Source organism: Pongo pygmaeus, chromosome 3 (assembly GCF_028885625.2).
Source record: "Pongo pygmaeus isolate AG05252 chromosome 3, NHGRI_mPonPyg2-v2.0_pri, whole genome shotgun sequence".
In the NCBI taxonomy this organism is placed as follows: Eukaryota; Metazoa; Chordata; class Mammalia; order Primates; family Hominidae; genus Pongo; species Pongo pygmaeus.
The window spans coordinates 181,611,393-181,634,939 of record NC_072376.2 but is presented as its reverse complement, the minus strand read 5'-3'; the positions used below and the strand labels follow the sequence as shown (position 1 = coordinate 181,634,939).

At 39.4% G+C, this 23,547-nt stretch overlaps 1 protein-coding gene across 10 annotated transcripts in view; it reads left to right on the top strand.

Moving 5' to 3' along the window:
• Positions 1–23,547, top strand: part of DDX60L (DExD/H-box 60 like) — a 199,330-nt gene that overhangs the window by 121,282 nt on the left and 54,501 nt on the right. For all 10 annotated transcript variants that reach the window (XM_063664272.1, XM_063664270.1, XM_063664269.1 and 7 more), the window contains 9 exons: positions 2,517–2,769; positions 6,065–6,231; positions 7,186–7,332; positions 7,948–8,097; positions 9,564–9,683; positions 10,546–10,641; positions 13,151–13,266; positions 14,149–14,291; positions 14,442–14,551. In XM_063664272.1, coding sequence (XP_063520342.1) covers positions 2,517–2,769; positions 6,065–6,231; positions 7,186–7,332; positions 7,948–8,097; positions 9,564–9,683; positions 10,546–10,641; positions 13,151–13,266; positions 14,149–14,291; positions 14,442–14,551 — 1,302 coding nt within the window. The remainder of the gene's footprint in view (positions 1–2,516; positions 2,770–6,064; positions 6,232–7,185; positions 7,333–7,947; positions 8,098–9,563; positions 9,684–10,545; positions 10,642–13,150; positions 13,267–14,148; positions 14,292–14,441; positions 14,552–23,547) is intronic.

Below are 23,547 nucleotides of genomic sequence, written 5' to 3'. Positions count from 1 at the left end.
TTGGGGAGGTGCTACATACTTTTAAACAACCAGATCTTGCACAAGTCACTCATTCACTATCATGGGAACAGCACCAAGTGGGATGGTGTTAACCATTTATCAGAAACCCCCTCCTCATGATGCAGTCACCTCCCATCAGGCCCCGCTTCCAAAGCTGGAGATTACAATTCAACATAAGATTTGGTGGGGCCACAGACCCAAATCATATCACTTACAAATGAGTTATTTTACTTGCTTGCCATCAGAAACTCTAAGAAGATTACATAAAATCTAGTATTCTATCTTTTTTAGAATAAGAAAAGATATATTTATCTGATAACAAGCTTAAAGCATCAAAGGATTACAAGCTTGGATTTAGAAAAATCAAATTTAAGTTAAAAGAAATGTTTGTGGGCTGGGTGCAGTGGCTCACACCTGTAATCCCAGCACTTTGGGAGGCCGAGGTGGGCGGATCACCTGAGGTCAGGAGTTTGACACCAGCCTGGCTGGCCAACGTGGTGAAACCCCATCTCCTCTAAAAATACAAAAAAATAGCCAGACATGGTGGCGGGTGCCTGTAATCCCAGCTACTCAGGAGGCTGAGGCAGGAGAATTGCTTGAACCCAGGAGGTGGAGGTTTCAGTGAGCCAAGATCATGTCACTGCACTCCAGCCTGGGTGATAGAGCAAGACTCTGTCTCAAAAAAAAAAAAAAAAAGAAATTTTTGTGTATTAGTTTATTACAGTGAAAATCTTTTTACATAGAAGTGGTAAAAATAGGCCTAACATTTCCATCAGCTTCATTATTTTTCCTGAATTTTGAAAACTGTCTATGTTTTTAAGTTATTTATGCCATTAATCTGTCCTGGACTTTTGTTTTTATTAAAGGTAAGACCAGGCCTTCTTGAAAGGGTGGGAATCCTCCATACCTATTTTCTTTCTCTTCCTGCCTTTACACTAGACCATATTTGTTTACAAACTTAGAATCCCTGTAATTCAAAAAAAATTTAAAAAGATAATGTGGAAAAGTATCAGGTCACACAAATGATAGTGTTTATAACTGAACAAATGGTAGATTTTATGGTTCTGCTTGGGAAGGTACTACTTTGCGGTCATTCTTCATCAGAGGGGATTTCATTAGGCTTCAGTACTTCTCTCTTGGCCTCATGGTTGGGAATTAAGGAAAGACATTTATTTGCTGTGGTAAATCGCCTTCCTGAGGTCAACTATGCTAAATACGTGAAACAGCACAAACGAAACTATTGATGACCAATGGCACTTATCATGGCTGCCTTACCCTTACTGGAGTAGGAAAGGGAATGTTTTTGGAGAATGAAACATAAAAGCCCCAGAAGGAAAAGATCCAAAACATGAAAACATTTCTCTTTCCCACTAATTTCAGAAAATTCTTAATCGGAGATCTAGAGTCTTCCTTTTCCTTGCCAGACTGTCAATTCATTAACCAGGTTGAAGTTGCAAAGGCTACAGTCAGTGAGAGGATATCTCCTCAAAGCTGTTCTAGATAATAGTTATCACTAATTATGCTGTAGGCTTCTTAGCACTGCTGTTGGGTCTCTCTCCTAGAGCTATTTAAGGGTCCATTCAGCCACACAACACATGCTTTCAACTGCAGAGGCTCCACCTCAGCCCACAGACCTAACCTCCTCTGGGCTGAGGGTGGCCAGGTGGGGCTGGCTCAGGCAAAGGTCCAGGCTTGGCTTCAAGCATAAGGATCAAAGTGAATACAGCGTCCTGAAGCAACCACCTTCTGCAGCCGTTGTGCAAGGGCCTCACCCAGCTGAGCCCTTTGCTTTGCCAAGCCCTGTGCCCGAGGCTGGCCCCTGGGGCCCAGGCTGTGTACCTCTGCTCCTTTGGCAGCGCTAACTGCGGGGCCAGGAACTGATGGGAGCTCGCTCAGTTCTGTTATGTTGGTAGCATGAGGCCTAGGAGCAGCCTCCACACTGAAATAGAAGCAAAATGGGAATTAAATGTTTGATCTAGTTAGGGGAGAGGTGGGAAAAATTACCACCCCACTAAGTGTGTGTGACTCCTCCATTTTCCAGTGGGATTTCTGTTTTTTTCCCCACATTGACTAATGTCTGCTTAGACTGTTGGTGTTTTTCAACATGAATCTCCAAAGAGTGAGTGGGATCTGAGAGGCCCAAAATGCTTTGTGGGGTGGAGAATGAATAAATTAATTAAGTTCCAAATCCCCAAGAAGCTGCCGTACAATCAAGCTCAGTGGCTACTCTTTCTCTTCTTTGTTTTCTTCCATTTACTTTTACTTTTTTATTAATAATTTACACCATTTAGAAATCTAGAAAATATTCTGCAGTAAGAGGCAATTTACATTTATACTGAAGTTTAAGTAGGTTTGCATCACACAGACTTTAAGAAAAGACATTAAGAATTCTTGCCTGTGCAGAGTAGAATGATGGCCAGAGTCCTCAGTTAAGTGCACAAAAAATAATCTCACTAGTGAAATGTCATAATGGAATTTTTCCACTTGTTTCATATGTTCCTTTTATTATTGAACAGAATACCAAACCCCACCAAATTACCAAAAAGAATAAGAAAAAGTCATTTCTCAAAGAAGATCAGAACAAAGCTCAGCAAAAGGATGATCTGCTGTTTTCTATTGAAGAGGAGATGAAGAAGAATTTACATTCTGGAATAAGGAAATTGGAAGATTATTTGACCTCATGTGCAAGTAATTCAGTGAAATTTGGAGTTGAAATGTTAGGATTAATTGCCTGCTTTAAAGCATGGAAAGAACATTGCCGAGGTGAAGGTATGGGACTCCATACTCTATGGATAAAGAGTAGTGATGAAAATATTAATGATGTTAACATATTTACTGAATGCATGGTTGTGCTTAAACTTTGTATAATCCATTGTCTGATTTTATTCACAACATGACCCTTTAAGATAGTTATTATTAAATTTTGCAGACAAGAAAGTGGAATTGCAGAGATTAGACAGAGGGTTCCAACAGGGAAAAGATGGCACATTCATAAAGAAATGAGGAGAGTATAAAGAAAAAACTCTTTCCAAAAGTGTGGAGAGAATTAAGGGGTTCAGCAAAGCAAGGTGAGGCTCAGCAACAGGGCCTATCAGAGAAGGAAAGCTGTCAGCACCAGGCAGATGTGAAGTTGCTGTTGGGAGGTGATTCTCCATTGGTTTTTCCATGTTTCTGCCCACCTAGCCAGCAGAGGCATTGACAGGTTCACTTCCAGACTATCTTTTTAAGTATGTTTGTATAGTGAACAGGCTTGGAAGGAAGAAATTGTGTTTCTCTCTAGGGCAAAGGCCAAGTTTGTTTACTGTCCAGTTAATAAAGATCACATTTCCCTCCAGGGCAAAGAAGCAGGTTTTGCCTGAGACCCACTATAAAATATTTTGGTTTTCTAAGTGCAGATTTCCTTAGCTGTGACATCAACCTACTTTGTGTGTGGTTTCTACCTGGGCTGTATATCTCCCCCATGGAGCACAAGGGGAACTGACATATACATGATGGTTATATTGTTAACTGGGCCATGAAAATAAAGCCTTTTGTTTCTAACCCAGGAGTCTCATGTCTTTTGCCAGCAACCATGAGACTATGAAAGACTAAATTTCTAGCTTGTAAATAGAATAAAATCTCAGCCCTTTCCTAGTTCTTGACAAGAGCAGGTGAGTGAACGGTTACCAGAATTCCTTGAGAGCCATAGCTGTGGGGGAATAGATGCCCAATAGCACCTGCAGTCCTAGGTAATGGTACACAACCATTTCCACACTGTGGGCTGGCAGAGAGGGCACTGGATTGGAATGGGCCCTGCCTGCCTAGCATTCTAAGTGCTCCCTCAAATTTCTGTGGCTCCCTGTGCTCTCCTGTATCAATGTCTCCAACTGGCAGTAGAGAATGATTTTGGCAAAATATGTAGCAGAAATGATGTGTGCATACTATTTTCAGGTATTACGTCTTCATATGGCTTGTAATGTGTGCTTTTATTACTTAGTTTCCTGAATATTGACTTGTGGAAGAGCCAACTAAGGGAAAGAATCAGAAAAAACTGAGTAGAGATATGTGATTTTTTTTTTCTTTTTTTTGGGATGGAGTCTCACTGTCACCCAGGCTGGAGTGCAGTGGAGCGATCTCAGCTCACTGCAACCTCCACCTCCCGGATTCAAGCTTCAGGTGATTCTCCTGTCTTAGCCTCCCGAGTAGCTGGGATTACAGGCGCCTGCCACCATGCCTGGACTGGCTAATTTTTGTATTTTTAGTAGAGATGGGGTTTTGCCATGTTGGCCAGGCTGGTCTTGAACTCCTGACCTCAGGTGATCTGTCCGCCAGGGCGTCCCAAAGTGCTAGGATTACAGGTGTGAGCCACTGTGCCCAGCCTGAGATATGTGATTTTGATGCTAGACAAAGCTGACAATTCGTTGTTGTGGTTGATCACCCTGTCTTGAGTATGTCTTACTCAGATCCTTTTCATGTGTGGCCACGTGACTCTGTAGTCACGCTCATGTCTCTATTCTACTTCCCAGCAAAGCCAGTACCTCAGTGGGCTGTCAGAGACCATGCTCATTTTCATCTCTAAGCTTTAGCATATGTGTTTTTACTTATCCCTGATGCCATATCAGATAGGAATTGCCATTAGCTATTAACAGAGATAGGAATTAACAATGGCTTAAAAAAGATAGTTTATTTCTCTTTCATGCAAAAGAAGTCCAGAGATAGGCAGTTCAGTGTCACTGGGAACTTAGGCTCCGCTATCATCATATTATACCGTTCTTAGTGCATGAGTTGTATTCTTAAAGTTATGTCATGAATGCAGTTGGTGGCTGATGCTACAGCCATGATAACTGCATTCCAAAACAAAGTAGGAAGAAGAAAAAAGGGCAAATGTGTACATTCATGCTGTATTTCTTCTATGGAAGGAGGCTTAATCCCAGAAATTCCACCAATTTTTGCTTACTTTTCAATGGCCAAACTTAGTAACAAAACCGCACCAAACCACAGAGAGATTAGAAAATGTGAACTTTGAATTGGACCTATTGCAGTATCCATTAGTATGGGGATTTATAAGAAAGCATTGGGTGAGAATGGATGTTGAGGAGGTAATATCAGTTTCTGCTACAGATGTTCTTCTGCTTGTCTCCATTGGCCTAAATTCTGTGTGTCCTTCAAGGCTACCCTCTTGTGGAGTCCTCCCAACTTCTCCTGCTCACATAACACTGCTTCTATCACTCCATTTGGACCCTGAATTGTAAATCACTTAGATATTTTACTGATCTGTTTCAACACCAATCCCTTGTTCTCCAATTAGATTGAAGGTTCCTCGATGTAAGAACTCTGTCTTAAATTTCATTTGTACTTCCTTAAAGTGTACAATGGTGGTCTGCATAAGCAGTTGCTCAGTAATATTTGTCAAGAAAGAGGATATTTCTTAACAAAGAGGAAAGAGGATAAAGACTTTATATGACTTTATATGGAATGGTTAGTAGTGGGATAGAGATAAAGAGGCTGTAAGTGAACAGGAGGTAATAGAAGGGCTTAGGAGAGTCTGGATAGAATGGTTGGGATGCAGTGAGGTTGTATCTTAGCCCTCAATAATTGAAGGGTTCCGCTGATGGTTTCATAAATACAAGTACTGTATGTGGTCAAGAGTAGGCCTTGATAAATGTTGCTCATGTTTTGGTCAGGCATCTAAAATCATAGGACTTTTTCCTGTGAACAAGAGTAGAAGACACACAAATAATATGTGGGTTATTGTGTTATTTTTCTCTGGAAATGTGTACAGAGCTCAGTTTAAATGGTTCATGTTTCTGCTATAAATCACAAAGTTTGTTTCTTTTCTTTTTTGCCTATACTTACCCAGCTATGTCTAAGTTACTTAAGATGATAATTAAATGTGTGTAGATGGAGTTTTAATTTAATTTAATCATGAATTTTAGTTTTTAATGCTCTAAAATCTCCTTTAAAGTCAAGTAAAATAGTGAGGTTTAATCAAATGAGGTTAATTGATTAACTCAATGATTGTCATGAGTGATCAAGCAGTTATTTTTGATGTTCTTTATAACAATTTTATTGTTTCTTTAACAAGGCAAAATTTCAAAAGATTTAAGTATAGCTGTTCAAATGATGAAAAGGATTCATTCACTCCTGGAGAGTTACCCAGAAATTTTGGAAGCAGAACATCATCAATATATAGCTAAATGCCTTAAATATTTAGGCTTTAATGATCTGGCAAACTCTTTGGATCCAACTCTGGTAAGAGAACTAGAATTTCTTATACTTTAAATTTTTACTCAATTTTAATATGGAAGAATAACTAATAGGTCTAATGAAGTATCTCACATATAGAGTTATCAATTGACTATGTTTACTCTGATTCTAGTTTATAAAATAATAGATTTGAGATTACTTATTAATAACCTAGCTGCCAAACTTTGAAGTAAATTAAAATTAGAAAATTTGTACAGATGCTTCCTGAAAACAGAAATTAAATACTAGATGATATCCAGATGCCACTTTAAACCCTCTTGGTAACAGGAATGAATCCTATACTTAATTCTAGCACAATCTAAAAACTGTAATGTAGTGAGATTGAAGAATGATCTTTAATAAGGTTTCAGGTTCCAATTCCAGGATGAACTTTTTTTAACGTTAATGTCTGCTATTTTACTTTTCCCAAGAATAACATTTTAGGCAGGAAAACTCTTCTTACTTAAATATTACACTATTTAAAAGCATAGTAGGCCAGGCATGGTAGCTCACGCCTGTAATCTCAGCACTTTGGAAGGTCAAGGTGAGCAGATCACTTGAGCCCAGTAGTTCAAGACCAGCCTGGGTAACATGGCAACACTCTGTCTCTACAACACACACACACACACATACACACACACACACACACACACACAATATTAGCCACAGTTGATAGCATGTGCCTGTAGTCCCAGCTACTCAGCCAGGGGATGGGATACGGAGTGCTGGGGCTGAGGTAGGAAGATCACTTGCACTCAGCACTTCAAGGCTGCAGTGAGCTATGATGGCGTCACTGCACTCCAGCCTGGGTGACAGAGCGAGATCGTGTCTCAAAAAAAAAAAAAAAAAAAAAGCGTAGTAAAAATGCCTTGTGCATAGAATGTGCTCAGCGGATATTTAATAAATGTTTATTCAATTTTGAAGTTTAAGTTGATTTCAAATAATATATTAAAATAACAGATAGGAGATGACAAAAATAAGAAGAAATATTCGATTGACATTGGACCAGCTCGGTTTCAACTGCAATACATGGGCCATTACTTGATACGAGATGAAAGAAAAGGTCGGGATCCCAGGGTCCAGGATTTTATTCCCAACGCATGGCAGGTAATGACAACAAACATTGTACTTTTCTAATCAGTGTGACTTCAGAACTTTTCATTACTGTGTCTCTACATGTTAAATTTTGCATAAACTTCTTAATCTTGTTTAATGTCTTTCCTCTACTGTGCCTGGAGAATGTAACTAGAGTATGAGAAATCATTCACTTCTTCCCCTTCTTGGCCTTTTTATTTTCACCATCAATGGAAGTTATACTGATACCTGTTTGTATGTGAAGGCATGCTAATGTGGCATTACTAGTTCTTACAGCTCAGTTTTGGAAACCTCTTTCTGTACTTACTCAATGACAATTGGAAAAAGTGTTTTCTAATGGAAAAATATGTTTTACTCAGTCTCACTTTCTATTTTGCAGAAATGAAACCCTCTCTCTAGGCCAAAATGTAGAACAAAATCTCTTTTCTGAGGGAATGGCATGAGTAATCCAGGCATTTTCCTGAATCCTTCGAGTGTTCACCAGACCTAATCTTCAGGGGTTCAGGGAGTTCCCCCAAAGGTAGCATAATACAGGCACAGGAGACAGAAGGTACAAAGGATACTATCTGTGTTTTGGTTAACATGCTGTTCACTTTCTTGACACGAATGGTGCTTTGTACCTTGCAGCGGGAACTCCTGGATGTGGTAGATAAGAATGAGTCAGCAGTGATTGTTGCCCCAACGTCCTCAGGCAAGACCTATGCTTCCTACTACTGCATGGAGAAAGTGCTGAGGGAGAGCGATGTCGGGGTGGTCGTGTATGTTGCACCCGCAAAGGTAGTGCTTGAATGACTTTCATTTTTGCTTTTGTTCCTGAACATCCCCTTTAAAAAGAATACACACAGTCACATGCTAGATCTAATTCACTTTGTTATTTTATTTTTGAGACAGAGTCTTGCTCTGTCACCCAGGCTGGAGTGCAGTGGCGCAATCTCGGCTCACTGCAACCTCCACTTCCCATGTTCAAGTGATTCTCCCACCTCAGACTCCTGAGTAGCTGGGATTATAGGCGCGTGCTGCCATGCTGGGCTAATTTTTGAATTTTTAGTAGAGACAGGGTTTCACCATGTTGGCCAGGCTGGTCTCGATCACCTCAGGTGATCCACCCACCTTGGTCTCCTGAAGTGTTGGGATTACAGGCGTGAGCCACCATGCCCAGCCAAGAAACTATTTTTGATATTTTCATTTCATCTCATATATTAATATTTTCATTTATAGTTACTGCAATTATACTTATTTTTAGAAAATATTTCACTATCATGAATATAAAAATGATGACTATGTAGTATTTTTAAGGATTAATTTTTAAAAAATTTATATTTTAAGTTATTTCCCTTTCTTTCTTTCTCTCTCCCCTTTCCTTTTTTATTTTCCCTCCCTCCCTTGGAGTGGTATGCTATGATTATAATTATGAAGATTTATGTTTTGCTTTTAATTAATATTGTTTCAATTAAAAAACACAGCCAGGTATATATGACTTACATTTCCAGCAATATGGCCGTATAGGTCAACACAAAAATCTCTTTGTGTAAAATACCTGAAATGCTGGATAAGAGAAACCAAACATCTTTTTATATAATTATAGTTAAGCTCAAAACAATAGAAGGGGAATCCTAGGGGCTGAAAATTTTAAGAGAAGGCCACAGGGGCTCTTTGCCTCTTTTAGGCAGCAAGTTGCAGGGGCTTAAATAAGAAAGGATCCTGAGAAACATAGGCAGAGAGAGCACTAGGAGGATCCCAGGCAGAGCAATGGTGGTTTACCTGGAATCATGAACCAGACATTCAATAGAAAGTCATTCATTTGCCCATTGTCACCATATACACGATATGTAATATCTGTCTATCTATCTATCTATCTATCTATCTATCTATCTATCATCTATCTCTCGTGTGTGTGTGTCTGTGTGTGGTATCAAATAATTTCATTACCATCTGTATTTTTCCCTACTTCTTTATTTCATTTTCATTGAAGTGTGTGTGTGTGTGTATATGTGTGTGTGTGTATGTGTGTGTGTGTGTGTGTGTGTGTAAAATCAAGGAGGATCCAAGAGAATACTCAGTGGTATCAAATAATTTCATTACCTTCTGTATTTTTCCCTACTTCTTTATTTCATTTTCATTGAAGTGTGTGTGTGTGTGTGTGTGTGTGTGTGTGTGTGTGTGTAGGGATTCTATTGTCCTCAAGGTTTTATATGTCTGTTCTCTACTAAGTGACTAATGGTTTTTTTTTTCTTGTCAATCAGTCCCTTGTTGGTCAAGTGGCTGCAACAGTTGCGAATCGTTTTACTAAAACGTTGCCTGCTGGCAGAACTCTATGTGGTGCTTTTACAAGAGATTATCGTCACAATGCACTAAACTGTCAGGTATGACATGTTAATTAATGAGTTTATTATCAAATTATAGAGCAGTACTTATATAACTGTTTTGCTGGGAATCTGCAAAACACAAGCCCTCATAGAAATCATTTCATCGAATTCACAAAGAAAATGAAATTGCTCTAAGGAAAATTTAAGGTTGTTCTACTCTAAAAAGTAAGAACTAGGCTCACCATCTCTAAGGATACTCACATTGTGAACTGAAATTTCAAATAGAAAGTTATGATATTTCATTATAACTTAGAAAGGGAGTCAAGTAGATTTGACAAACCCAATGCATTACTAAATGACTATCCAACCTTGTCTTTCCATTCAAAGTTGCTAGGTCTTGTGAACAATATTTATACTTACATTATGATGTGAAATTTCAAATAGAAGATTGTGATATTTCATTATTACTTAGAAAGGGATTCAAGTAGATTTAACAAACCCAATGCATTACTAAATGACTACCCAACATTTTCTTTCCATTCAAAATTGCTAGTTCTTGTGAACGATATTTATGGATCCTCATAATAAAACCTTGTCTCAAAAAGATTGTGTGTTGATAGTGGACCCGTCGATAGGTAAATCATAGGTTAAGATAGATTGTCTCCCTTACTGAATTCACAAAGTAGACATTTAAGACTAAACAAAATGTAAAACAGTCATTACAGAGTAGAAGCTTTTTTTATTTTCATTAATCCAAATGTTCATAAATGTAAAGATTTAAATGAAAAACGTCAAAGATGCAATGTTATCTTAATGAAACTGCTATCAGCAGCAGCATATTTTCTAGGTTCCTATTACTATGCCTGATATAAAATTAATGCTTCATAAAGTTAGCTACACTAATCATTCGTATTTGTAGGTACTTATTACAGTGCCGGAATGTTTTGAAATCCTGTTGCTTGCTCCTCATCGCCAAAAATGGGTGGAAAGGATCAGATATGTTATATTTGATGAGGTAGGTTTGGTGTTAGTTCTCTGGTTGATGTTCTAGTCTGCATACACACTATAATTTGTAATTTAAAGAATATGGGGCTTTTTCAATGATGGCAGTTAAGTTGTGCGTCAGCCAGGGTACCAATGGAAAACAGATTGCATATTCACATTAGTATAATTTTTAGAAAAGTGTTTTTACTAAGGGGCTGTTTACAAAGGTTTGTACAAGGGAAACCACAAGGTAAGTGCAGTAATCCAGAATAGTACAAGCCTTTCAACCCTGTAAGGCTGAAGGGAGGAGGAAGCATTATGAACCTTAACAGAAGAGAGATTCTATAGATATGTCTCTTTGAGAAGAACAGTGACCTTGGTGAAGAAATGCAGCTGGCCAAGGTTGACCTCTTAGGGAAAGAGAGCAAGAGAATAAAGACCTTGACCTCACTGTCTTCTCTCCTTCCCATTTCTTGCCTAGGCTTCCCACTGGCCAAACCCAATACAAGCTAGAGAGCTAAGGAGGCTGGGTGAGCCAATTCCCAAGGTTAGACTCATTGGCCAGAGAGCAAGGTGGTGAATGGTGTAGATCTGGAAGGACATAACTATGTTATTATCAAAATGAATGGAAAGAACTGTAAATAGAATTCAAGCTTTGTATTTTGTTGCTTCAAGGATTTTTCAACTTAAAGGAAAACTAGGTGACAAACCTATGTAGTGAATCTACTCCTTTTTTGTGTGAAGTTGAGAGTTGGCAGACATGCTGTCGTTCTGCTTTCTTTGTCCTGAAAGTAGTCTATTTCCTTTTATGCATCAGGCTGTATTGTGTGTTGCTGACTTTGAACATTCCCGTTTTAAGGGAAAACAAAACAAAACCCTTGATCTTCGTGATCTAGAACCTTGCATTGTGGTCTCGTTTCAAAATGCCTAAGCACAATAATGTTAAAACGTGGGTAATGAGGCCGGGCGCGGTGGCTCATGCCTGTAAACCCAGTACTTTGGGGGGCTGAGGCGGGTGGATCACCTGAGGTCGGGAGTTCGAGACCAGCCTGACCAACATGGTGAAACCTTGTCTCTACTAAAAATACAAAAATTATCCAGGCATGGTGGCGTGCTCCTGTAATCTCAGCTATTCGGGAGACTGAGGCAGGAAAATCACTTGAACCAGGGAGGCGGAGGTTGCAGTGAGCCAAGATCACACCACTGCACTTCAGCCTGGGCAACAATAGCGAAACTCCATCTCAAAACAAAAAACAAAATGTGGGTAACTTTGGTTTTCTGATTTATACATGCACAAAACTTGATTGTAAGAAGGCTTTAAAAATTGTTTATTCTAGAAAGTTCGGAGAAATTGCCTGCTGATACAAAATATAAGATTAGCATTTGGTAAAGTGGGTGATTATCTGACTAGATCAAAGTCAGAAGGGATATGAAAATATTCTTCTTTATGTATTTATTACTAGGCTTGGTTAGTAAGTCTTTCCAGCTGAGACCCAATTGTCACGATGTGTTCTGTTTAATTAAGACCAAAATTTGGACCTTCTCTCTAAGTCTTAATTTGCATTATTTAACCAAAGAGAATTGATTCGTTCATTCAACAGATATTAATTGAGTACCTACTCTGTGCTAGACACTGTGCTTTCTCCCTGATATGCCAGTACTGACCTTGTGGTTTAGTGAAGGGGAGAGCAATTAAATAAGTAAATGTACCAATGAAAATATAAGTAAACATTGTGATACAAACTCTGAAGAAAAAAAAATCAGTCAGTTTTCACTAAGATAATAGCAAAATGGGAAGTAAGAACAACAACAACAACTTTGGAGCAGGTACTCAGGGAAGGTGTTTCTGAGACAATGACCTTCAGCTGGGCTTTGCAGGGATCGGCAGGAGTGGTCAGCTAAGAGGTGGATGAGGATTTTAAGTAGCAGGGTCGTATATATGAAGGCTCTCAGGTGGAACACATGTGTTCAAGGTATGAAAAGAAGGCCAGTATGTTGGGAGCAGAGTGCATGGCGGGGAAAGTGGCCTGAGATGGGGTTGGAAAGGTGGGAAAAAGCAAGATCATGCAGGAAGTTACACTTCCAGTTAAGCAGCTTATAGTTTGCTGTAAATGCACTGGGAGGACAGTGTAGGGATTTAATTAGGTATGTAGCCTAATTTGATTTTTGTTTAATAATACCATTAGGGCTATGATGTGAAGAAAGTATAGAGAAAGAGTGGAAGCTAAGAGAAAAATCAGAAGGCTGTTGTAGAAAGCCAGGTGATGGTGGCTTCAATGACTACAAAAAATGGAGAGAAAAACATAGCTTCAAAATAGATTTTTGGAATTGGAATCTGTAGGAATTAATAATGGTTTAGATATGGAGATTGGAGAGAGTTAAGTGTCATGATGTCTATTGTCTGAATTTATCACCATTCACTTTATTTAGGTTAGGTCATTTATAGGAAACTGGAAAAATATGCATGATGATTTTATGCTTCTATTTTTTATTTACCATTTTGACATCAACTTTTCAACTGATTTTTTTTTCTTTACTAGGTCCATTATCTTGGCAGAGAAGTCGGAGCAAAATTTTGGGAGCTCCTCCTTGTCATTATTCGATGTCCCTTTTTGGTTCTTTCAGCTACCATAAATAACCCAAATCTTCTCACCAAGTAGGTATAGGTAAAAAGAATGGTTGTTATATATTCAGTGGTTGAATTATATATTGTCTATATAGTCTGAAGTCTTTAAGGTTTTTTCTATAATAACTTTCAAATAAATTTATTACCCAATCTTTGAAACGTCACGGGTCTCTCTTTGTTGCCCAGGCTGGCCTTAAACTCCTGGGCTGAAGGAATCCTCCCACCTCAGCCTCCTGAGTAGCTGGGACCACAGGTGCACATTACCATGTCTGGCTTTCTAAAATTTTTTTGAAGATATATTTCCTGGAAGTTAGAGAAGGAAAACATCTTCTCCAAAGAAAATCAAGGTCTCCCATAGCCAGATCTGCAATTGTGTAGGAAAATTTCTAAAAATTTTCAAATAAATGTCATCTGAAGTAAGAGAGAGAATTGTATCCCCCTTTCTTTGTCCTTATCCAATAATTAAAGCTAAAATGGAAATAACTGGGACACAGTCATTGACCTTGCAGATGACAATCATAGGAACAACAAAGCATTATATGAACATCAAGTATTGTTTTGTTACCAGACTTGATTTTTCCTAGTAACAGCAACAATGATAGTAACAGCAACACTGGTAACAAACACATAGTGCTTTCTATGTGGCAGGTATATTAACTCATCCAAGCCATGCAACACCCTTATGAGAAAGATACTTTCATTATCTTCCGTGTTATGATGGAGAAATGGAGGCATAGAGAAACTGAGGAATTTGCCCGAAGTCCACAGCTCTGAAGTAAACTCAGGTGGTTTAAATTGAGAGGGCATGCACTAAATTTTTAAACTTGTGAAATTTTTTTTGTTTAAAATATCCAAGTTCTTGATAAATACTTCTATATTTTATTTAAATTATATGCATGTTTATTCTGTAAGGTGGCTGCAGTCAGTAAAACAGTACTGGAAACAGGCAGACAAGATTATGGAAGAGAAATTTATTTCTGAAAAACAGGCTGACAAATGTCTCAACTTTCTCCAAGACAATTCATATAAAAATCAATCATATGAAGTTAGACTTGGTAAGCTTATTTTTTTTTTATGTTTTACTATATAGTTTTATATTTTACTATAAAGCTTTTTATAGGGATTTTTGTATTTTACTACAAAGTTATCCATATTCTAATAATTATATGTCCATTAATTTGGATATTCTTGCTCTTCATATCTAGTGCTCTGTGGAGAGAGACACAATGATTTAGAGAAGCATATATGTTCAGTAAAACATGATGATGTTTATTTTGATCATTTTCATCCCTGTGCTGCGCTAACGACAGATATTGTAAGTATAAAAGCGTATTTGTCCTGTTAGTGGAATTTTTAGATGTGATATACATATCACAACTGGAAAGGGACTCAATTAATTTTCATAGAATTGCAGCATGTATAGATAATCTTTTTCTTTTTTTACTGATTCTTTTATTCATTTGTTTTTTTAATTTAATACATTTTTTATTTTTAATTTTGTGGGCATCTAAAGTAGCTGTATATATGGGGCACATGAGATATTTTGATGCAGACATGCAATGCATAATAACCACATCGGACTAAATGAGGTATGTATCCATTACCTCAAGCATTTATCCTTTAATGGACACATAATGGTAATTATTATAATATTTTGTATTATACAAAATACATAATGGTATTTTGTATACATAATACATAATGGTAATTATTATAATTACCATTATGTATCCATTACCTCAAGCATAATAACTACATCAGACTAAATGAGGTATGTATCCATTACCTTAAGCAGAATCCAATTCTAATCTTTTAGTTATTTTAAAATATAAAATAAATTACTGTTAGCTATAATCACTCTGTTGTGCTATCACATACTAGATCTTATTTATTCTATCTATTTTTTTTGTGCTCATTAACCATTCCATCTTCCACCCAATCCACTCCACTGTCTTTGCTAGCCTCTGGTAACCATCATTCTACTCTGTCTCCATGCATTCCATTGTTTTAATTTTTAGCTCCCACGGATAAGTTAGAACATGTGAAGTTTTTCTCTCTGTGCCTGGCTTATTTCAGTTAACATAGTGACATCCAATTCCATCTATGTTGTTGCAAATGATAGGATCTTATTTTTTTTTTTATGGCTGAATGGTATTCCACTGTATTTAAGTACCACATTTTCTTTATTCATTAATTTGTTGATGGGCACTTAGGTTGCTTCCAAATCCTGGCTATTGTGAATGGCGCTGCAATAAACATGAGAGTCCAGATACCTCTTTGATATACTGATTTCCTTTTTTTTAAGTATATACATAGCAGTGGTATTGCTGGATCATAAGGTAGCTCTAGTTTTTGACTTTTTGTTGTTTCTATTTATATCTTATTGTATTGTCTGTCTTGAAAAGTTGCTGTGGTTGTAATTTGTGATAGGTTCATTGTTTTGTCTTTCTACTGAAGATATACTCATATCACAATTACAATGTTATAATATTCTGTGTTTTTCTGTGTACTTACTAGTAAGTTTTTTGCCTTCAGATGATTTCTTAATGCTCATTAACATCCTTTTCTTTCACACTGAAGAACTCCCTTTAGCACTTCTTGTAGGACAGGTGTTGCTGAAATCTCTTAGCTTTTGTCTGAGGAAGTCTTTATTTCTCCTTCATGTCTGAAGGATATTTTCACTGGATATACTGTCCCATGATAAAAGATTTTTTCCTTCAGCTCTTTATGTCATGCCACTCTCTTCTGGCCTGTGAGGTTTCCACTGAGAAGTCTGCTGCCAGACATATAGGAGCACCATTGTGTTATTTGTTTCTTTTCTCTTGCTGCTTTTAGGATCCTTTCTTTATTCTTGACCTTTGGGAGTTTGATTATTAAATGTCTTGAGATAGTCTTCTTTGGGTTAAATCTGCTTGGTGTTCTATATCCTTCTTGTACATGAGTATTGGTATATTTCTCTAGGTTTGGGAAGTTTTCTGTTATTATCCCTTTGAATAAACTTTCTCCTCACTCTAGGGGTTTTAAGCCCCTTTAAGGCCAATAAATCTTAGATTTGCCCTTTTGAGGCTATTTTCTATATCTTATAGGAATGTTTTATCATTTTTAATTCTCTTTTCTTTTTTCTCTTCTGACTATATATTTTCTTTTCTTTTTTTTTAAATTTTAAATTTTTAAATTTTTTAAATTTTAAATACCAGTCTCTGCCTGGCTTTGGTATTAGGATGATGCTGGCCTCATAAAATGAGTTAGGGAGGATTCCCTCTTTTTCTATTGATTGGAATAGTTTCAGAAGGAATGGTACCAGTTCCTCCTTGTACCTCTGGTAGAATTTGGCTGTGAACCCATCTGGTCCTGGACTTTTTTTGCTTGGTAAGCTATTGATTATTGCCACAATTTCAGCTCCTGTTATTGGTCTATTCAGAGATTCAACTTCTTCCTGGTTTAGTCTTGGGAGGGTGTATGTGTCGAGGAATTTATCCATTTCTTCTAGATTTTCTAGTTTATTTGCGTAGAGGTGTTTGTAGTATTCTCTGATGGTAGTTTGTATTTCTGTGGGATCGGTGGTGATATCCCCTTTATCATTTTTTATTGCATCTATTTGATTCTTCTCTCTTTTTTTCTTTATTAATCTTGCTAGCGGTCTATCAATTTTGTTGATCTTTTCAAAAAACCAGCTCCTGGATTCATTAATTTTTTGAAGGGTTTTTTGTGTCTCTATTTCCTTCAGTTCTGCTCTGATTTTAGTTATTTCTTGCCTTCGGCTAGCTTTTGAATGTGTTTGCTCTTGCTTTTCTAGTTCTTTTAATTGTGATGTTAGGGTGTCAATTTTGGATCTTTCCTGCTTTCTCTTATGGGCATTTAGTGCTATAAATTTCCCTCTACACACTGCTTTGAATGCATCCCAGAGATTCTGGTATGTTGTGTCTTGGTTCTCGTTGGTTTCAAAGAACATCTTTATTTCTGCCTTCATTTCGTTATGTACCCAGTAGTCATTCAGGAGCAGGTTGTTCAGTTTCCATGTAGTTGAGTGGTTTTGAGTGAGATTCTTAATCCTGAGTTCTAGCTTGATTGCACTGTGATCTGAGAGATAGTTTGTTATAATTTCTGTTCTTTTACATTTACTGAGGAGTGCTTTACTTCCAAGTATGTGGTCAATTTTGGAATAGGTGTGGTGTGGTGCTGAAAAAAATGTATATTCTGTTGATTTGGGGTGGAGAGTTCTGTAGATGTCTATTAGGTCTGCTTGGTGCAGAGCTGAGTTCAATTCCTGGGTATCCTTGTTGACTTTCTGTCTCGTTGATCTGTCTAATGTTGACAGTGGGGTGTTAAAGTCTCCCATTATTAATGTGTGGGAGTCTAAGTCTCTTTGTAGGTCACTCAGGACTTGCTTTATGAATCTGGGTGCTCCTGTATTGGGTGCATATATATTTAGGATAGTTAGCTCTTCTTGTTGAATTAATCCCTTTACCATTATGTAATAGCCTTCTTTGTCTCTTTTGATCTTTGTTGGTTTAAAGTCTGTTTTATCAGAGACTAGGATTACAACCCCTGCCTTTTTTTTGTTTTCCATTTGCTTGGTAGATCTTCCTCCGTCCTTTTATTTTGAGCCTATGTGTGTCTCTGCACGTGAGATGGGTTTCCTGAATACAGCACACTGATGGGTCTTGAGTCTTTATCCAATTTGCCAGTCTGTGTCTTTTAATTGGAGCATTTAGTCCATTTACATTTAAAGTTAATATTGTTATGTGTGAATTTGATCCTGTCATTATGATGTTAGCTGGTTATTTTGCTCGTTAGTTGATGCAGTCTCTTCCTAGTCTCGATGGTCTTTACATTTTGGCATGATTTTGCAGTGGCTGGTACCGGTTGTGCCTTTCCATGTTTAGCACTTCCTTCATGAGCTCTTTTAGGGCAGGCCTGGTGGTGACAAAATCTCTCAGCCTTTGCTTGTCTGTAAAGTATTTTATTTCTCCTTCACTTATGAAGCTTAGTTTGGCAGGATATGAAATTCTGGGTTGAAAATTCTTTTCTTTAAGAATGTTGAATATTGGCCCCCACTCTCTTCTGGCTTGTAGGGTTTCTGCCAAGAGATCTGCTGTTAGTCTGATGGGCTTCCCTTTGAGGGTAACCTGACCTTTCTCTCTGGCTGCCCTTGACATTTTTTCCTTCATTTCAACTTTGGTGAATCTGACAATTATGTGTCTTGGAGTTGCTCTTCTCGAGGAGTATCTTTGTGGTGTTCTCTGTATTTCCTGAATCTGAATGTTGGCCTGCCTTGCTAGATTGGGGAAGTTCTCCTGGATAATATCCTGCAGAGTGTTTTCCAACTTGGTTCCATTCTCCCCGTCACTTTCAGGTATACCAATCAGACGTAGATTTGGTCTTTTCACATAGTCCCACATTTCTTGGAGGCTTTGCTCATTTCTTTTTATTCTTTTCTCTCTAAACTTCCCTTCTCGCTTCATTTTATTCATTTCATCTTCCATGGCTGATACCCTTTCTTCCATTTGATCGCATCGGCTCCTGAGGCTTCTGCATTCTTCACGTAGTTCTCGAGCCTTGGTTTTCGGCTCCATCAGCTCCTTTAAGCACTTCTCTGTATTGGTTATTCTAGTTATACATTCTTCTAAATTTTTTTCAAAGTTTTCAACTTCTTTGCCTTTGGTTTGAATATCCTCCCGTAGCTCAGAGTAATTTGATCGTCTGAAGCCTTCTTCTCTCAGCTCGTCAAAGTCATTCTCCATCCAGCTTTGTTCCGTTGCTGGTGAGGAACTGCATTCCTTTGGAGGAGGAGAGGCACTCTGCTTTTTAGAGTTTCCAGTTTTTCTGCTCTGTTTTTTCCCCATCTTTGTGGTTTTATCTACTTTTGGTCTTTGATGATGGTGATGTACAGATGGGTTTTTGGTGTGGATGTCCTTTCTGTTAGTTTTCCTTCTAACAGACAGGACCCTCAGCTACAGGTCTGTTGGAGTACCCGGCCGGCCGTGTGAGGTGTCAGTCTGCCCCTGCTGGGGGGTGCCTCCCAATTAGGCTGCTCGGGGGTCAGGGGTCAGGGACCCAGTTGAGGAGGCAGTCTGCCCGTTCTCAGATCTCCAGCTGCGTGCTGGGAGAACCACTGCTCTCCTCAAAGCTGTCAGACAGGGACATTTAAGTCTGCAGAGGTTACTGCTGTCTTTTTGTTTGTCTGTGCCCTATCCCCAGAGGTGGAGCCTACAGAGGCAGGCAGGCCTCCTTGAGCTGTGGTCGGCTCCACCCAGTTCAAGCTTCCAGGCTGCTTTGTTTACCTAAGCGAGCCTGAGCAATGGCGGGCGCCCCTCCCCCAGCCTCGCTGCCAACTTGCAGTTTGATCTCAGACGCTGTGCTAGCAATCAGCGAGACTCTGTGGGCATAGGACCCTCTGAGCCAGTTGCGGGCTATAATCTCCTGGTGCACCATTTCCTAAGCCCGTGGGAAAAGCACAGTATTCGGGTGGGAGTGGCCCGATTTTCCAGGTGCCGTCTGTCACCCCTGGAAAGGGAACTCCCTGACCCCTTGTGCTTCCCGAGTGAGGCAATGCCTTGCCCCTGCTTCGGCTGGCGTATGGTGTGCTCACCCACTGACCTGCGCCCACTGTCTGGCACTCCCTAGTGAAATGAACATGGTACCTCAGATGGAAATGCAGAAATCAACCGTCTTCTGCGTCGCTCACGCTGGGAGCTGTAGACCGGAGCTGTTCCTATTCGGCCATCTTGGCTCCTCCCCCCTGACTATATATTTTCAAATAGCTTTTCTTCAGGCTCACTAATGCTCACTTCTGCTTGATTAATTCTGCTATCAAGAGACTCTGGTGGATTCTTCAGTATGTCAGCTTTTGCTTGATTCTTTTTAATTATTTCAATATCTTTGTTAAATTTATCTAATGGGATCCTGCTATCATTCTATTGATATTATATATCACATTGATTTGTGTATGTAGAACCATCCCTACATTGCTTTGATAAATCCCATGTGGCCATAATGAAATATCTTTTAAATGTGTTGTTTAAGTCAGTTAGCTAGCATTTTGTTGAGGAGTTTTGCATTAATATTCATTAGGGATATTGGCCAGTAGTTTTCTTTTTTTAATGTGTCTTTGCCTTGTTTTGATATCAGGGTAATACTGGCTTTTTGAGTTTCCTCAAAACAGCTATTTTGAATTATCGGTCTGAAAAGTCACATATCTTTGTCTTTCCATGGTTGGTTCCTGGTACCTTATTTAGTTCATTTGGTGAGGTCATATTTTCCTGGATGGTCTTGATGCTTTTGGATATTCATTGATGCTTAGACATTAAATAGTTAGGTATTTATTGTAGTCTTCACAGTCTGGGCTTATTTGTACTTGTCCTTGAGAAGCCTTCCCAGGTATTTGGAGGGGCTTGGATGTTGTGATCTAAGATTTTGGTCACTGCAGCCATTATCTGCACTGGGGGGGCACCCCAAGCTCAGTGAGGCTGTGGCTTTTGCAGTCTCATAGAGGAACCACCTTGGTGATTTGGATAAGATCCTGAATAATTCTCTGGATTCTCAGAGACTTTAGTTTTCTTCCCTTACTGTCTCCCAAACAAATGGAATCTTTTTCTCTGTGTTGAGCTGCCTGGAGCTGGGAAGAGAAAGCAACATAGCATCCCTATGGCCTCCACCGCAGAGACTGCACTGGGTTAGAACGGAATCAAGCACAGCACTAGGTGTTGCCCTAGGCTTACAATAATCATTGTCTGGCTACTGCCAATTTTCATTCAAGGCCTGAGGGCTCTACAATCAGTAGGTGATGAAGCCAGCCAGGCTGGTGTCCTTTTCTTCAAGGTGGCGGGTTCCCCGGACCTCAGGTGGGTCCAGAGATGTTTGGGACCCAGGGCTTGGAGTCAGGATCTATCCACTCTTCCCTTCTTTTTCCACAAGTAGAGGAGTCTCTCTCTGTGGCCACCAGCGGCCCTGGCCCATGGTGAGTTTTTCCTGGCTACTGCTAATCTTCACTCAAGGCCCAAGGCCTCTTCAGTCAGCTTATGGTGAATGCTGAGAGGCCTGAGTTTCTCCCTTCAGGCCAACAGGCTTTTCTCTGGCCCAGGGTAGGTTCAGAGATGCCATCCAAGAGCCAGAGCCTGCACTTGGGGACCCCAAGAGGCTGCTCAGTGCTCTACTCCACTGTGCCTGCGCTGGCATCTGAGCTGCAAGACAAAGTCCCATTTACTCTTCCCTCTCTTTTCTTCAAGCAGAAGTAGTCTCTCCCCATAGCCACCACAGCTAGGAAGGTGCTGGGTCATATCTGAAGCCAGCATGCCTCAGAGTATCACCCCAGGCCCACGGCATGTACTACCTAGCTACCACTGCTGCTTATTCAGGGCCCAAGCGCCCTTTATTCAGCGGGTGATGAATCCTGCCACGTCTGGGTTCATCTTTTTTCAAGGCAGCAGGTTTCAGCATGTGTCTAGAAAGGTCTGGGAGCTAGGGCCTGGAATGGGGGCCTCATGACTTTGCTCAGTGCTCTATCCTACTGTGGCTAAGCTGGTGTCCAAGTTTGAAGACAAAGTCGTCTTTACTCTTCCCTCTCCTCTCAGCAAGCAGAAGGGAGGAGTTTTGCTCAGAGCTGCGAGCTGCATTGCCTAGGGTTGGGGGAGGGATGATGCAATCACTCCCTAGCTCTCCTCAGCTGGTGTCTCACTAGATTGCATACACCCCAAGTCCACAGGCTCTGAGCCCAGTACAGCACCATGACTTGCCCAGGAATTGTAGTCCTTGTGGCCTAGGCTGCCTTTCAAGTTTATTTAGGACCCTCGGGCACTTTAACCCCGGTGATGAGCTTGCCAGTTTCAGAATTACCCATCCTGGAAGTCAGGTTTCGACTGCTGGGATGGGCAATTCTCCTCTGGGTCAGGCTAGTCTAAATGCTCCCTCCACTGGTGCCAGCTGAGTTCTGCCTGGTGTTGCTTTTCGCTGTGACAAGGTAGCACTGGGTTCTAATGCAAAGTCCCAGTCACCATGCTTTCCCTCTTCCAAGTGCACAGACTCTCTCTGCATGCCATGTGGCTACTGCTGGAGGATGTGGGATGGGTGGCATTGGCAGGTCGACACTGTCTTTCCTGCCCTCTTCAGTGATACAGAGTTAAAACCAGATACTGTGATCACTCACCTGATTTTTGGTTCTTACAAAGGTGTTTTTTGTGTGCATAGTTGTTCAATTTGGAGTTCCTGTGGGGGCTGATGCTCACAGGAGGCTTCTTACTAGGCCATCTTTACAGATAATCTTAACCTCAGGTACACGGACATCAAGGATGGACTTCATAGAAAAGTGAAAAACCCCTAAAAATTGTGTGTGTATACATTCTTCTAGCTTTCATTAGATCCTCAAAGTCGTTTGGGACACCCAAAGTTTGACAACTGGAGAGGAAGTAATGGAGAGTTCTCATTCGGGTTCTTTGGTTAGTTTATTCCTTTTTTTTATTTACAGACATTATCCTTTCCTATCTATGGCTTCTTAGTATCTATTTCTGTCTTCCACTTCTCTGTGACTAACAGTACCGCCACAACTGTATCGGCACTCCTCGTTTATGTCAGAATTTCCCATTACCAAATGGTCTGAACAGGGAAGAGACATTTCCTACTAACATAAAAATCAGAACATGACTTTTTTCATGGTGGATTGAGAAGGTGAAGTTTTCGGAGATCTCACTTGAGGCACTGGATTATGAGTGTGGGAAGACATTAATTTCTCCTGCTATTCTCTCCTCTTTTTCCATCCTATCTCTGTTATTAAATTATATAGGATCAAGTTGCCTTGTGAAGATATAATGACATTAGCCAATAGTTGGTCCTTTTTTTATTACTTTATATCCAAAATTATGCTGTTCCATTTATCTTCCTAAAACATAATTCTGATCCTGTCCTTATTCTACTCAAAAGTCTTCAATGTTTCTCCATTGGAAATAAATTTCAGACTTTGTAGCTTGGCATTCAAGTCTTCTATAACTTAGACTTTCCTCAGCTTTTCACTCAAACCCTGGATGTAGCTTATCTAAAGGGTTCATGCTGTGTGCTATACCTGGAATGAATGCTTCATTCCAGATGCCGAACTCTAAGTTTCCAGATTCTATTCATCTTCCATGTCTTTGCTAATGTGAGATTTTTTTTTTCCCCAGAGGTCTTTCTATGATCTCTTCACATGGAATTAATCTTCTTTTCTGATAAAATGTAACTTATTATTTGTACTTTTTAAATGACACCAATTATGTTTAGCCTGTTATAATTTTTTGCTTTCATGTCTTATTTTTCTTATTAAATTATAAAATTGTTAATGAA